This window comes from Phyllostomus discolor, chromosome 5 (assembly GCF_004126475.2).
Source record: "Phyllostomus discolor isolate MPI-MPIP mPhyDis1 chromosome 5, mPhyDis1.pri.v3, whole genome shotgun sequence".
Taxonomy (NCBI): Eukaryota; Metazoa; Chordata; class Mammalia; order Chiroptera; family Phyllostomidae; genus Phyllostomus; species Phyllostomus discolor.
Genome location: NC_040907.2, coordinates 78,393,993 through 78,407,519, shown reverse-complemented (window position 1 = coordinate 78,407,519; position 13,527 = coordinate 78,393,993). Strand labels below are relative to the sequence as shown.

Below are 13,527 nucleotides of genomic sequence, written 5' to 3'. Positions count from 1 at the left end.
TCCTTCTGGAATTTCCTTTTTTTCAAACTGGAGAGCACGATATATTTGTCCTAAGTTAGGTCACATTCTCCTGGGGGGGAAGACATGGAGGAGAAGCACTCAGGTGGCTCTGAGGGCACAGCCAGGTGGTCCAGAGCAGTGTCACAGGTAAGGCTGGTCTTGGGACAGCTCCCACCTCTGTAGGGGAGGAGCTGGTGTCACTGCCTTCTCAGGGGCTGCCACAGCTGAGCGCTCTGCTGGCTTTCCTGACTCCAGGGCCTTCTGTGAGGACATGATGACCGCGGGTGGTGTGGCTTCCCGGCGGCCATCACGGGTGCAGTATTAATTGTTGGAGAGCTTGTGGCAGGGGCCCACAGGGAGTCTGGGAGGAGGCCGAGTTCAGTCGGCGAACCTGGTAACGCAACTGCAGCTTCGCCTGCAAGTCTTGCCCAGGGGCCCAGTTCCGTAGCCTCTGGATGAATCGAGTAGCAGATGCTATCTTCCATCTGCACTGAAGGACTACTTCATTTTTAAAACATTTATATTGTCTCCTGATTTAACAAGTCATACATTATCTACTGACTTCCTTTTAGGTTAAAGATGTAGCCCATTTAGTCTCTTCGTGACACAGTTCTTTCACAATGAGGCTGGTAGCAGTGTTTCTGTGATGTGGCTAGGTAAAGGTTGCTCACTGTTGAGCCCAGGCGTTCCTTCCACTCTCACACAGCTTTCTGGTGTCCTCGTCCTGCTCCCGTCTGCACTGGTTCATCTCTTGGGCCCTGCAGAGCTCTCCTCCTGGGAACATCTCCTCCTTACCTTTCCGGGATTGGGAGTTTTATTTTTTAGATTCCTCTTTTCTTAATACTTATTTTTTAAATTGTGATAAACTACACATAACAAAACTTACCACCTTAACTAATACAGTTAAGTGACATGAAATACATTCGCATTGTTGTACAGCCATCACCACTGTCCTTCTCCAGGACTTTTTTATCCTGCAAAACTGAAACTGGGTTCCCATTGAACAACCCTCCTCCGCCCCTAGCCACTGGCAGCCACCACGTTTCATCTCTATGGATTTTTCTAGGTACATCATTGTGTAAGTGGAATCATTCAGTATTTGTCCTTTTGTGACTGGTTTATTTCACTTAGTATAATGTCCTCAAGTTTCATCTGTATTGTAGCATGTGTCAGAAAGCCCTTCCTTTTTAAGACAAAATAATATTCCATTATATGTATACATCACATTTTGGGTTGCTTCCACCTTTTGGCTATTGTGAACAATGCTGCTGTGAACATGGGTGTGCAGTTATCTCTTCAAGAACCTTTTACTTCTTTTGGGTATTTACCTAGAAGAGGCATTGCCGGATCGTATACTCATCCTATTTTTAAATTTTCGAGGAACTACTACACTGTTTTCCATAGCAACTGTTTTTACATTTCCACCAACAGGGCACAAGATTCAAATTTCTGTACATTCTCAGCAACACTGTTTTTGATAACAGCCATCCTAATGGGTGCAAAGTAGCCTTCTTAGTTTGCTTCTGTTGAGGATTGTTCTGCTGTTTTGATTTCCAATCCATTCTATGCCATTTTTTTTTTATTTCTTACATCTAGAAACTCATGTCCTTCAGCCCTAGGTTTTACTTTTCATTTTTTTCTGATCACCTATTACATATATTGGAATTCTTACATTATCTAAGTTTATTTTCTTTGCTATTATTCACCTTTTTATTCTAGTTTTGTGGTGGGGAGATTTTCCAAACTTTACACTTGAAACGTTGGCTTTTACTTTTTGAGCACTTTATTCTCAGTTTATCTTTTTGGTAGCTTCCTCTTCTTGCTTTATAATTGTTTCTTGCATGACTCCTCAGAGTTCCTATTTTTATCTCCTTTAGCCTGTGCCTCTTACATGTCCAAATAACCAGTCCTTGACTGCTCAGATTTGAGTTATGCATCTTTATTTTTAATTTTTTTGAGTGAGTCATTTTTAAAGAGCCAGCTGAAAGCTCTGGTAAGCTCACCAACTGGTGGTCAAATCCGCAGATCAGTATCTATAGCTCTTTTCTGTGGGAACATGTAGTTTCTGTCATTTGCATGGTGAAAGATCAGTTCCTGGCATTCTGGAAGCCAGAGGCCTTTCTTATTTATGAAGGTGTTAGTTAACCCCCGTTTTGTTTGGCACCGCACCTGTACGCTCTCCCTCAGATCCCCTGGAGTGGTATAGTGGGTGGGAGTGGAAATCCTAGTGAGGAACCAAAATGTTCTTTATTTAGTCTTTAATTGCATTTTCACCCATACCCAGTCTCTGCCTTCATGGTTCCTGATGTCCCCAGTTGCTGGTATTTTTAAGGATTCTTTGAGGCTTGCTTTTGTTATCACCCCGTCCTGCCCTATTCCCCAAATTGAGCAGGGTAAAGTGAATTCTCAGCAGTCTTTCATAGTCTCTTTCCCATAGTCACATCCCAAGCCTATTTCATAAATTGTACATTATAGTTTGGGATTACCAGGGTCTCCTAGCTTTCTCTAAAGAGTTAATGTTTTTACTTTTTTCTCTTAATTTTTAAATGATCATAAAAGTCAATCATTGAAAAAGGAGCACCCTGGCTGGTGTGGCTCAGTGGTTTGAGTGCTGGCCTGTGAACTGAAAGGTTGCCTTTTTGAGACCCAGGTGAGGCACATGCCTGCGTTGCGGGTCAGATCGCTGGCTGGGGTCATGCAAGAGGCAACCGATCACAGATCGATATTTTTCTCTCTCTCTCACTCTTCCTAAAAGTAACTAAATAATCTTGTAGAAAGGAAATAATGAAAACCCAGCAATCTTTGATTACTCCTTGGCCTATGGAGAGCCAGCTTGGTAGGAACAGAGCATGATGGCAGCATGCTGGGCAACAGCTGTCAACTGCTTCCAAGAGATGGCTGTATTAGGCTGCTGTGCCCTAGGTCATGAACAGAGTGTAGAACCTCTTCTGCTTTGCTAGTTGTTACTTTCTTATAAAACCCACTTTTTTGCGGTTTCTATCAGTGTCCCTCTCTCCTACTATAATTGTATTCCTGCTGACCTGATTTTATTGAAGTTTTTGTCATATCTAGGATCCATGTCGCCTCCATTCCACCTCAGCCGTGACATAGAACCTAAAGCAGCTCACATGGAATTTTGTTTATCCTTTTCTATGACCTGCTCACTCCATTCCAGCTGCTCTTTCCCATAGTCACATCCCAAGCCTATTTTCGTCTTTCTGGGTGTGCCTACTGTTCCCACTACAACCTCTTGAAAGTGAGGTTGGCCCATTGATGGCCCTCAACCTTTTGGCTTTTCCCTTCCTGCTGAGCTAGTCTGCCCTTTGAGTACCTCAGCTCTATCCTTTTGTTCCACCCATCTAGCACAGTTGCAGATGAACTGTGATTCACTTTTTGTTTCATTTATTGCTGATTGAACAGCTTGATTACTTGTCCGAGAGGCCCTAGACTTAGTCATTGTGTGTAATTCCAGTACCTTGCACATTTAGGTATCTTATGAATGCCAAACAGTACTTTACAGGAGTGCTGAATAAACTGTAGAATGAATGTATTTGGCAAACCATGGAAGATAACCAGAAAAGGTCAAATGCTAAGATGGGTGAGTACTATTAGCATGAGCACATAGGAGTGGCACTAGTTTTCATTAGGAGGATCAGAAGTGTAAGCTTGTATCACCTTTCATACCACATGAATTCCTTATACATGATCTCATATTATGTAATTATTTTTTACAGGCAACAAACAGACATTTTCCACAAACTGTTACAGGGGCATATTTGAGCGGTGTTCGAGAAGCAAGCAAGATTGCAGCATTTTAAATAGAATTTGCCTGGACCCAGCTTTCATTGGTACTCCAAGTGAGAAAGTTTGAAACACAAAACCTCACTTTCATAAAATCAAACAATGAAACCCTCTTTGGATAACAAAATTGAAATGTTTCCAAGGTAGTTTGATAATGTAAACCCATGTTACCACTCTGAAAGCATTAGCCCTAAAAATCATTTTATAAGCACTTACATTTAATTGCATTTTCCACAAGTCTAGTGCTAAATCTTCTGCATTTCAGAGTAAGACAGAATATAACCTTAAGCTAAGACCTTGGATATGATTCTTCAATGGTTGGAAACTCTTTCAAATTGACTTTTTGTTTGGCTGGTCAGTTTTCACACATTAAGAAATCAAGCCAATTAAGCAGAAATCCCTTAAAAAACAAACAAACATACAGCCATGTATTTTTCTTCTGACAGTTTATCACTGTCTTTGCCAATGAGCCTTAAGATTTTTATATAGCTCCAATGTTGAGCTTTTACTTAAAATTTAGATAGAAATCTTTCCTTTTTGGATAGAGACAAACTCTTCAGGCAAAAATGAAGCTTCTAGACTATTTTATACTTTCTATTGGGTATTCAAAAGAAATTTAAATTCAGGTATCTTTTGTGACATTTTAGATCTGTGTACTCATTGGCAAAAGAGCAAAATTTTCAATTCTTAAACAGTACAGGTTTGTACCATTGAAAATGGGGTAGAGTGTGGTCTTCACACTTTAGACATAGACTATAAGGGCTATTTTTCCTTGAGCCAAGTCTGCGAGGATGGCACACTTTAAATAGCCTTAATTTTGGCAACTACTAGCAAAAATATCTTGTCACAATAAAAACCTCTTAAAATAACTGATTCAGCTATAGGAAGTTTTCACAATATTGTTTCAATATTCCATAGGCAGGTCCACTGGAAAACTGTGATCTCTTGGTAAATATTATATTTTATAAGCCATATTGTAAAAGCCTGAGAACATGGCAAATGTTTTCACTCATGACCAAAAAAATATTTAAAAGACACTGGTTTCAGGGTCTTCAGGATGCTTATCTTGCCAAGAAATTTCAGTTTATGGGTAAAAACATGGATAACTTAAGTGCTTTTGTTTTAAAGTCTTTGAATAATTTTTTGAGTTGTATTGGTCTGCTTTAAAAAAAAAAGGACTCAAAAGGGAGGGTTAAAGCCACTTTTCAAAATATTAGGTATTTTAAAAATCTAGTCAGCTTATAAATACAAAGTATCATATGCAAAGAATGTGTGGCGAACTTAAGACATACTTCCCTCTCCGTCAAAGTATGATACAAATGAAAAATATAGTATATTAGTTTCAGAGTTAACAGGGAAATGTTGGTATTTGAGTTATCTGATGAGACTTGTCGGTACTACTTGGGAAGTATTCTGCTTTAAAGTGTTATGTATTAAAACATGTAAAGAATAGTATGTGTTAAGTGATAGATGCAAAATATTGTACGTTTGAAATGGTTCCCAGTAAATTATTACTTTAGTCTCTGGGCACTTGTGTTACAAAGGAAAAACCTACTTAATAAAGTACGGTAGATGTGTGTTTAAAAAAGAATCCTCATTTCTCACCTCAAGTGTCTACACCTGACGTTTTGTTCTTTAAGGAACCATGGTACTTTTCTTTGGAGTTTCTTTGAATATGTTTTTCATTGTTCTGAAGATTTTGTAATTAAGCAGCTGTGAATATACAATGTTTTAACTGCAGATTGTGAACAGCTACTTGTGTAAAACTACTTAATAAAAATTAGATTTGTTTTTCAAATACAGTATGCATTGTAATATTACTAAATAGTTAACATCTTCATCGCAAACTCACACTCACCAACTCAATGCATTCACCTCCAAACCCTCTTTAGACATTTTAGGCATTACTATTTATCTCCTTTCAAGTACACGGTCATAAAGTAAATAACTGTTAATCTTGTGAATCACTTCTAGTTTTCCTAGGCAATTTCTTTGTAGTGTATTTATTCAAGAATAGTGAAAGTGGTCAGTTATCGCTGAAGAATGCTCTGTATAGGCTATGGGGCTAAATCCATTTAAAAACCCGTGTTCTGAAATCTTCATGTAGAGGAGAAATGCTATAAAAACAGCAGTTAAGACATGAAATGCAAGAGACAAAAAGCACTGTTTATTATTTTTATTGACAAAGTTTATAAGAATTAAATATTTAAAATCAAAGGCAAATCCTTAGGTCTCATTTAGTTTATTCCACTCATTTGTATGAAGTGTACCTTTTTTAATGTTTTAACAACTTCATCAAGAAACAAGTCAAAACTGTGAAAATACCTATTAACAGTCAACATATTTTCACTATTTCTGTTCTATGATGCAAAGATATTTATTTTAAACACTCAACTGGTTTATCAAAGACCTAATTCTCTCATAAGCAGCATCTTTTATTTTAAAATTCAAAGATTACTTAATAAACCAAGTAAGAATTTAAAAAACAAATTAGTTTCATTCAGGGGTGGTCCGCATGTTGATCACCTAGAATCCTGATTAGCCAAAAAACCCAACAGCTCTAATTCCACAAATACATTAAATTTCTTTAATGTTAAAAACAAGCCTATTATCATTTTTGAGAAATACTTTTCAGAGAAACCCACTACTGCCTACACATTATCTTCGGGCATTAACACTGAGTACTTTCTGTCATAATTATAAAGGTCCAGGTTTCCTGTGAATACCAGCATTTCATATGGGCAAAAGCAGTTAATAAAAATCAGTCATATATTATGAGCCTAATGTTCTTGTACTTAATCCCACTCTTTTCCAAATTTCTGAGGTTCTGAAATTTGGGCTGTCCTTAATATACGTCCATAGACACTGTTGCAGAGTCGACACTAAAACTACAAACTGATGACACTTTCCAGGCAAAGCAGACAATTATCTGTTCCTTCAGTGTTTTCTTCTCTGATTTCTGACTTTTCCTGCTCCGTGATACCATCTGGCTGAACACTGACATTTCACAATTTACAACTGTAAAGATACCTATGTGTGTTTAAAAATTGATCTGCACAAAAGAAATTTTAAAAAAATTTATATACAACAAATTTGTTTTTGAAAATATAAAAATAACATCTGTTGCTTTTGTCATGCTGACAAATTGACACGTATATACATGCAGGAGCAAGTTCCAATTTAGTCATCTGGACAACTGAAGTTGTATATTCTTTATATGATGAATACACTGCCGCTGAATTTTTACACTGACAGATGTGTTGTATTCAAAATATTTCATATACTAAATACTGCACTGGTCTCTGCATGTATAAATGTCAGTTATAATAGTTTCTGTTCTACTTGAATTAAAAGCATGTCCTAAACAAGCTAATGTTAACTGCACTGAAAACTACAACAGTTCAAGAATCTATGAATCTTATATGAAGAAACCCAAAATGTACAAAATACAACTATAAAAGCAAGGAACAATAACTGTCATGCAAAATTTTAAACTAAAAACTGCACAGAAATGCAATTTAAAATGGCAAACTCAAATTTACGTAAGACTCAAGACAAAAAAAATCAGAAAACTCTATCAACACAATGCTTGCAAGAATTATAAAAGGAAATACATTCTCTTTGCTGGTATAATGGTATAAATCAGATCTTTAAGTCCATGGAACAAGTCATCTGTCTCTGTCCTCTATCTCAAGAAATTAGCTGTAATGAAAGAGAAACATTATTTTCCCATACCCACACATATAGTATTAGATATACACAACTTTAAAACCTTATTTCATTTAACTTTATTTTACTATTGTGACCTTGGGAATCAGTTGAGATCAATATAAACTATAGCTGTGTTGATTCTTCTCCTGCTTTTGACTGGTGGACAGAAACATGTGCCCAAGTAGTTGTGTGAATGCCTCTGACATGCTCAGTAGACTGAGCCCACATCTCTTCTTTGCCTGAGGTCAGGTTGTCACTAATGTGCAGGCTTTATTTTTAAGCTCTAAAATGGGAATGAAAAGAAACATCTTTCCCCATCTACTTTGAGGAAATTTGTGGATCAGATGTGATATCAGTCATGTATTTTTAATCATTTTTAAAATTTACTGATTTTAGAGGACTGGAGGAGGATGGGCAGGAAGGGGGGGAGGGGGACAGGCAGAAAGAGACTGAGTGGTTGCCTCATTTTTCTGTGCATTCATTGTTTGATTCTTGTATGTACCCTGACCAGGGATGGAACCCACCACCTTGGTGAAGCAGGACAACACTCTAACCAAATGAGCTAGCTACCAGGCCAGGGCTAGTCATACATTCTGAAAAATATGCAGTATTTAATATATATTTTTGTCTCATATGTCCAAAATTATTGAAGTTAGAAACTTTTAGGAATGGTGGATGTATTTACCTCTTTCACAGTTGTTTTTATGAAACTTTTTCTTTCAGTTAAATCATAAGCAGGGTAATTTTCATATACCTGTAGTGAAAAGGAAAAACAATGTTAGAAATACATTAAAAAATTCAACAATGCTCTATTTTGGATAAGAAAAAGAAATGTATGTTATATACAAAAGCTGCATGTATATTCTAACAGTACTCAGAGAATTCCATTGCAAATGAGTAGTTGTAATAATACTGTATATAGAGCAGAAAATAAACTAGCATGCAAACATTCTCAGTGTTTTAAACTGGGAATATCAGTTGAATGAACAACATGGGTGAGGAAAACATCTAGACAGATCTTAACTAAGTGGACTGAGTTCTTTCTATTGGCAGGTTATCTGTCAGGTACTTTTTAGAGACACTCTTACTTTCTTCTATCAGCCAACTACTTATAATTCAACTTGAACTCTGGTGTACCTCATACTTCACTCACTGCTCAATCCCCTCCCCAAAGCTAAATCACTGAGAGGACTCAGGAGTCCTCTACTCCTAAAATCTTATTCCAGATTTCCCTCTTTTATCAACTTGATACCTGCTGCTTTACTTCTCAGTAACTTCTAGTCCTGACTCCATATGCACCCTGTCAACTTCACTCCTGTGGTATATATAGTTCAAGGTCAGCACTTTTCTCTAAAGGACCAGAGTAGCACATGGTTTTGGCTTTTCCAAGTGACGCATTTTCTGTCACATCAATTATGCCACTGTAGCGTGAAAGCTGCCATAGACAATACTTAAATGAACGGGTATGGCTGTGTTACAACACAAGAAACCGTAAGATGATGGATTTGGCCCACAAGCTGCAGTTTGCCAATCCCTACAAATATAGTCAATTATTTACATTACTAATTGTTTGCCCCTTGTTCATTCTCTACAAAACTCCAAACCTCAACTCATCTAACTACCAACTTTGCTATGGTTGATTGCTGTGGAAAAATTTAACAACTTTGGAAAAACTGATCCCTTTTTAAGTCTGTAATATTCAACGTCAAAGCCTCCCTTACAATTGCTATCTATGGCATTTTCATCCCTTCTCAAGTGTTACACATTCCGTCTCTCAGCCAAGAAGCTATTATTATGCATTTGTTCAGCTTTCTGATGTAACTTTCCCTCCAGTTTATCTGAACCTGGATTCATCAACTCATTTCCTTTCCCTCTGCAGAGAGCCATCCCTTAACTCTCCTGGATCTTCAGCTTCTTTCCCAGCACTGTCCCTTGGCTTAACACATGCTTGTACTTTCTCTTTCTTAAAAAATATTTTACCAAGTTACATCCACCCCCAACTATCTAAATACTACTTCCCCTCTAAAGAATGATGCTTCAAATAGAAGCTTTAATTCATTTACTTTCCTCACTATTCATTTACCATCCATTAAAATTGCTCTTAAGTGAACAATAATCTCCTAATTGCCAAGCCCCCAAAAACCCTTCAAGTCCTTTTCACCTGACCTCTCCATATTATGAATAATCCCTTTGTAAAATCACAGCAATGTATTCACAAGACCATTCAAAGGGACAGAAGTAGTTTCCCTTTACTCTGCCCTCATCACTCTTCCCTCTGAGGAAACCAGTTATGTCTGCTGTGTACTATTCTAGACCTTCCTTAAAAAATGATCTTATACACAAATGTATAAATAGCAATATAGTTTTTCTATATTTATATATCAAGGTATTTCATTTTAAAATTCTGACAATAGCTGGAAGGTTTTTGCATGTTCTCTTGATCTGCTACATAGTATTCCAAAAATATGGATGTGGTTACCAGTTTAACCACTTCTCTATTGAAGGCCATTTAAGTGCTTTTGATTTTTCAATATTTGACATGCCAAAGATTACCATAATCATCTTGTGCAGATGTGACTATGTCTTTAGGATAGAGACTTAGAGATGGAATTGCTAGGGTATTTGCCTAGAAATGGAATTGGTAGATTAAAGGTTATTAGCAATTTAAATTTTAAGCTACTACCTAATTATTCTTCAAAGCTGTTAATCTTAAAATCATGAGAGAATGTTTCCCTACATCCTTGCCAACTATGAAAACTATTAATTCCTCATCATTTGTCATGCTAATAAGCAACAAGATTCCCTTTTAATTTCTATCTTCCTCATTAATTGGGGAAGATTAATCATGTTTTCATTTGTTTAAAGGCCATGTTTACTTTTTTTAGGTTTCTCTCCTAACTTGAAGAATTAATGTTCAGAATTTCTCCCATTTCAATGTTCCAAGCACCTCATCTCAAAATTTCTAAAACAAAACTCATCTTTTCCTCAAAAAGTACACCTTTTGTTCTGTTCCCTATTATAATTAATACACCAAAGCCCTTATACCCACATTAAAACCACCTGTGATTTCTGACTTGGGTATGGCAATCTTGTAACTTTATCTCCGAAAGGGAATGAGCTGCTTGTCTCTCATCTCATTCTTTACCAGTCTGTCCTTGCTGTGTCTAGGATGACTCTAGAAAATAAAAACCTGATTGGGTCACACCCCTGCCAAATAGCTCTCAATAACTTACCCAACCTCCCCATTCCCTGTTTCAGGAAGAAAACCAAACTGTAACATAGTAAAGCTTTAGTATTTTCTCTAACTTCTGTGAAGACTTACTTCCAACTCTAGTCTTCAGCCAAATTAAACTAATTACTATTCCCTGAAGTCATCATATGTCATATTTTGTGGATGTGTCAATTCTTCCTCAATTAAATGGAACAGCTAATGCTCTAAGATATCTTTCAAGGTGATTTTCTAGATTTCCCCAAGTCCTTCCATCCCAGTCCGAAGTAGGTCCTTTTTGTTCATGCAGTAGTAGTACCTCCCCCACTCTTCTAACACAGCCCTCATACACTGCACTCTAACTAGTAAAACAGTTGTCTTTCAATTCCACTGGACTGTAAGCCCCCTAAAGTGAAGTAATGTCTTCTCTAGCTCTACTTCTAACATCTGTCCCAGGCCCTAATACATAGTACAGGCTCACTAAGTGCTGAATGGATGAGAGAGAGAAAGAGAGGGGCGGTGGGGAGGTAGGTAGGTAAATGCCTTTAAACAGTATAGAGAGTTCACCTTTGATACACTGCAAATTTTAATTTCATTTTACCATAAGAAACTAGATTCTAAAATCTCCCAGTATGGAGGTAGGACATAGAACTATACTCAAGACTAGATCATTTCATTTCCTGAGAAGTATTAGAACTTCACAGGAATCTGAGCTAAGAACCTAATCTATAACACTTCATTTATTACAGTGACACTGACAGTGAGGTGGTCCCTGAGATTTTGCTTTGTAAAACTAACATAATCTAAGGATGCATCAATAAAACAGTTTCTAGATCAGGAAAAGGAAGTTTCCTATGCAGTTTGGAAATAGCACTTTATTTGCAGTATACATTCTCCTGCCTATTTATGAAATAACTCCAAAGAACAGAGGCTTTCATTTACTTTTATTTAATATGGCTATTACAGATCCTGTAACAGGGTGCGTGGCATGTGGTAGTTCAGTAAATATGTGTTCAATGAATGAACCCATTAAAGAATCTGGCTTCAAACTAAAGGATGGATGAGAGGATTTTTCAAATAAAAGAAAAGTGATCTAAGTATCTGTCCAATTACCTTTTTGCAAATCTGCTTCATTGTAACTTCCTCCAAGTTAGCACTGGCCAATAATTTCTTTACTGTTTCCTTTAACTCTTCATCCGTAGGAGGTTTCTTCAACTTTTTAATTAAAGGCTCATCATCTGAACTATCTTCAGATTCACTTTCTAAAAGTAAAATATTTAATTACATGTGAAAAACATTTCTTTCTTACATAGTAAATTAGCATGCAAGTTAGACTGGGAAAAATTCTATAAGCATTCATCAGATTCTCAAAGTGTAATGTATTAGATTTTAAAAAGTACAAATCACTGCTATAAATTACTGTACCTACAAAACATACATTGAAATTTGTCAATTTTGAAAAATTATAAACCATAAAAAATGGACATACTACTTTCCCCCCAATGTTCTTCTCAGTTTCCCTATATACTAAGCAATTAAAGACTATGTTACAGCATATATTATATCTTTAAAGCTGCTGAAAATGTGTAATTTCTAACATACCTTTTTTGGAACTGTTTTGATTTTTCTTGGTGGTGCTGCTATCTGCCTTTTTCACATTAGCATTCTTTACAGACTTTTTACTTTTAGAAGTGGCTTTCTGTTTAGGTTTTTCTCTTTTAGATGCCTTTTTTGGTGGCTGTTATAAAGGAAAACAAAGTACATACATGATGAGATTAACTGCTATTTGTTTAGTCCTCTGTACCCCTTCACAATATTAGAGAAAATAAATGTATTCAATATCACCAGTAAAGTATTGCTAATTATCAATTTTTGAGATGACTAATATACCCAACAAATTTAACTTTATGCCAACACAAGACTAGTCATGTGAAGTCAGGATTAAAAACACTAAAAATAATACATTCCCACATTTATTCCACACTATTAAATAGAAAACTTTATATGTATTATCTCACTTAATCTTGAAAAACTCTAAAAAAGGTACTATTAACATGCTCTGTTATTTACTGTCTGTCTCTCCCAACTCATATGTAAGTTCCAAAGGACAGGGATTTTTTGTTTTTTTGACTTATGTTCATTGATGTATTCTTCACTCCTAAAATAGTGCAAAGTGTACAGTAGTTGCTCAATTACTATTATGAATATATGAGGAAACTAAAGCTCAGAGAGGTTATTTTTGTCCGCAGCCACATAACTAACGAAATAAAGTGAGGTTCAAATAGATCTGACTCCAGAACCTGTGTTCTTAAATATTAACTCATAGTTGATAACACAAAAGTGAATACACATATGGATAAGTTAAAATGACAAAACTGTTTTGTAGTTACTTTGTCTCAACCAGGGTCTATGAAATTAGAAAACATTAATTCTTCATTTAACTAACATTTCCAAAGGTAAAAGTATCCTATATAAGCAAATATCCCAAGATAACTGAAAATCTCATCCTTATACACCAAAATACTGTAAATCACATTTAACAGAATGTTTCTCCAAATGTTTCATATCAAATTTCTGATTATCATAATTCAACCTTTTTTTTTAAGGACAGAGACATTATATTGAATTTAGCCCTAAGAAAAGTTAAAGTGTATATTATATCAATCTGTTCCAAAAATCAAATGGGCTCAGGAGATTTCTGAGTACAGTTCATTGGATTTCAGTGTTTGTCTTTTCTCTTGCTCCACTGACATCACTGTACATATTTCCTTACGTATGCCTAGTATCTCCCTGAATTACCTCAATAA

General features: G+C 36.2%; 2 protein-coding genes and 1 pseudogene across 4 annotated transcripts in view; 1 reads left to right on the top strand and 2 right to left on the bottom strand.

The window, feature by feature from the left end:
• KDM1B (lysine demethylase 1B) overlaps positions 1-5,595 on the top strand; it is a 55,147-nt gene extending 49,552 nt beyond the window's left edge. For both annotated transcript variants that reach the window (XM_028512079.2, XM_036026456.1), the window contains exon 22: positions 3,735-5,595. In XM_028512079.2, coding sequence (XP_028367880.1) covers positions 3,735-3,818 — 84 coding nt within the window. In that variant the 3' untranslated portion in view covers positions 3,819-5,595. The remainder of the gene's footprint in view (positions 1-3,734) is intronic.
• Positions 27-784, bottom strand: LOC114496148 (annotated as a pseudogene).
• A 370-nt stretch (positions 5,596-5,965) lies between the features above and the next one.
• Positions 5,966-13,527, bottom strand: part of DEK (DEK proto-oncogene) — a 30,296-nt gene continuing 22,734 nt past the window's right edge. For both annotated transcript variants that reach the window (XM_028511777.2, XM_036026457.1), the window contains exons 8-11: positions 12,323-12,458; positions 11,834-11,982; positions 8,198-8,266; positions 5,966-7,503 (exon numbers count right to left, since the gene is read on the bottom strand). In XM_028511777.2, coding sequence (XP_028367578.1) covers positions 7,492-7,503; positions 8,198-8,266; positions 11,834-11,982; positions 12,323-12,458 — 366 coding nt within the window. In that variant the 3' untranslated portion in view covers positions 5,966-7,491. The remainder of the gene's footprint in view (positions 7,504-8,197; positions 8,267-11,833; positions 11,983-12,322; positions 12,459-13,527) is intronic.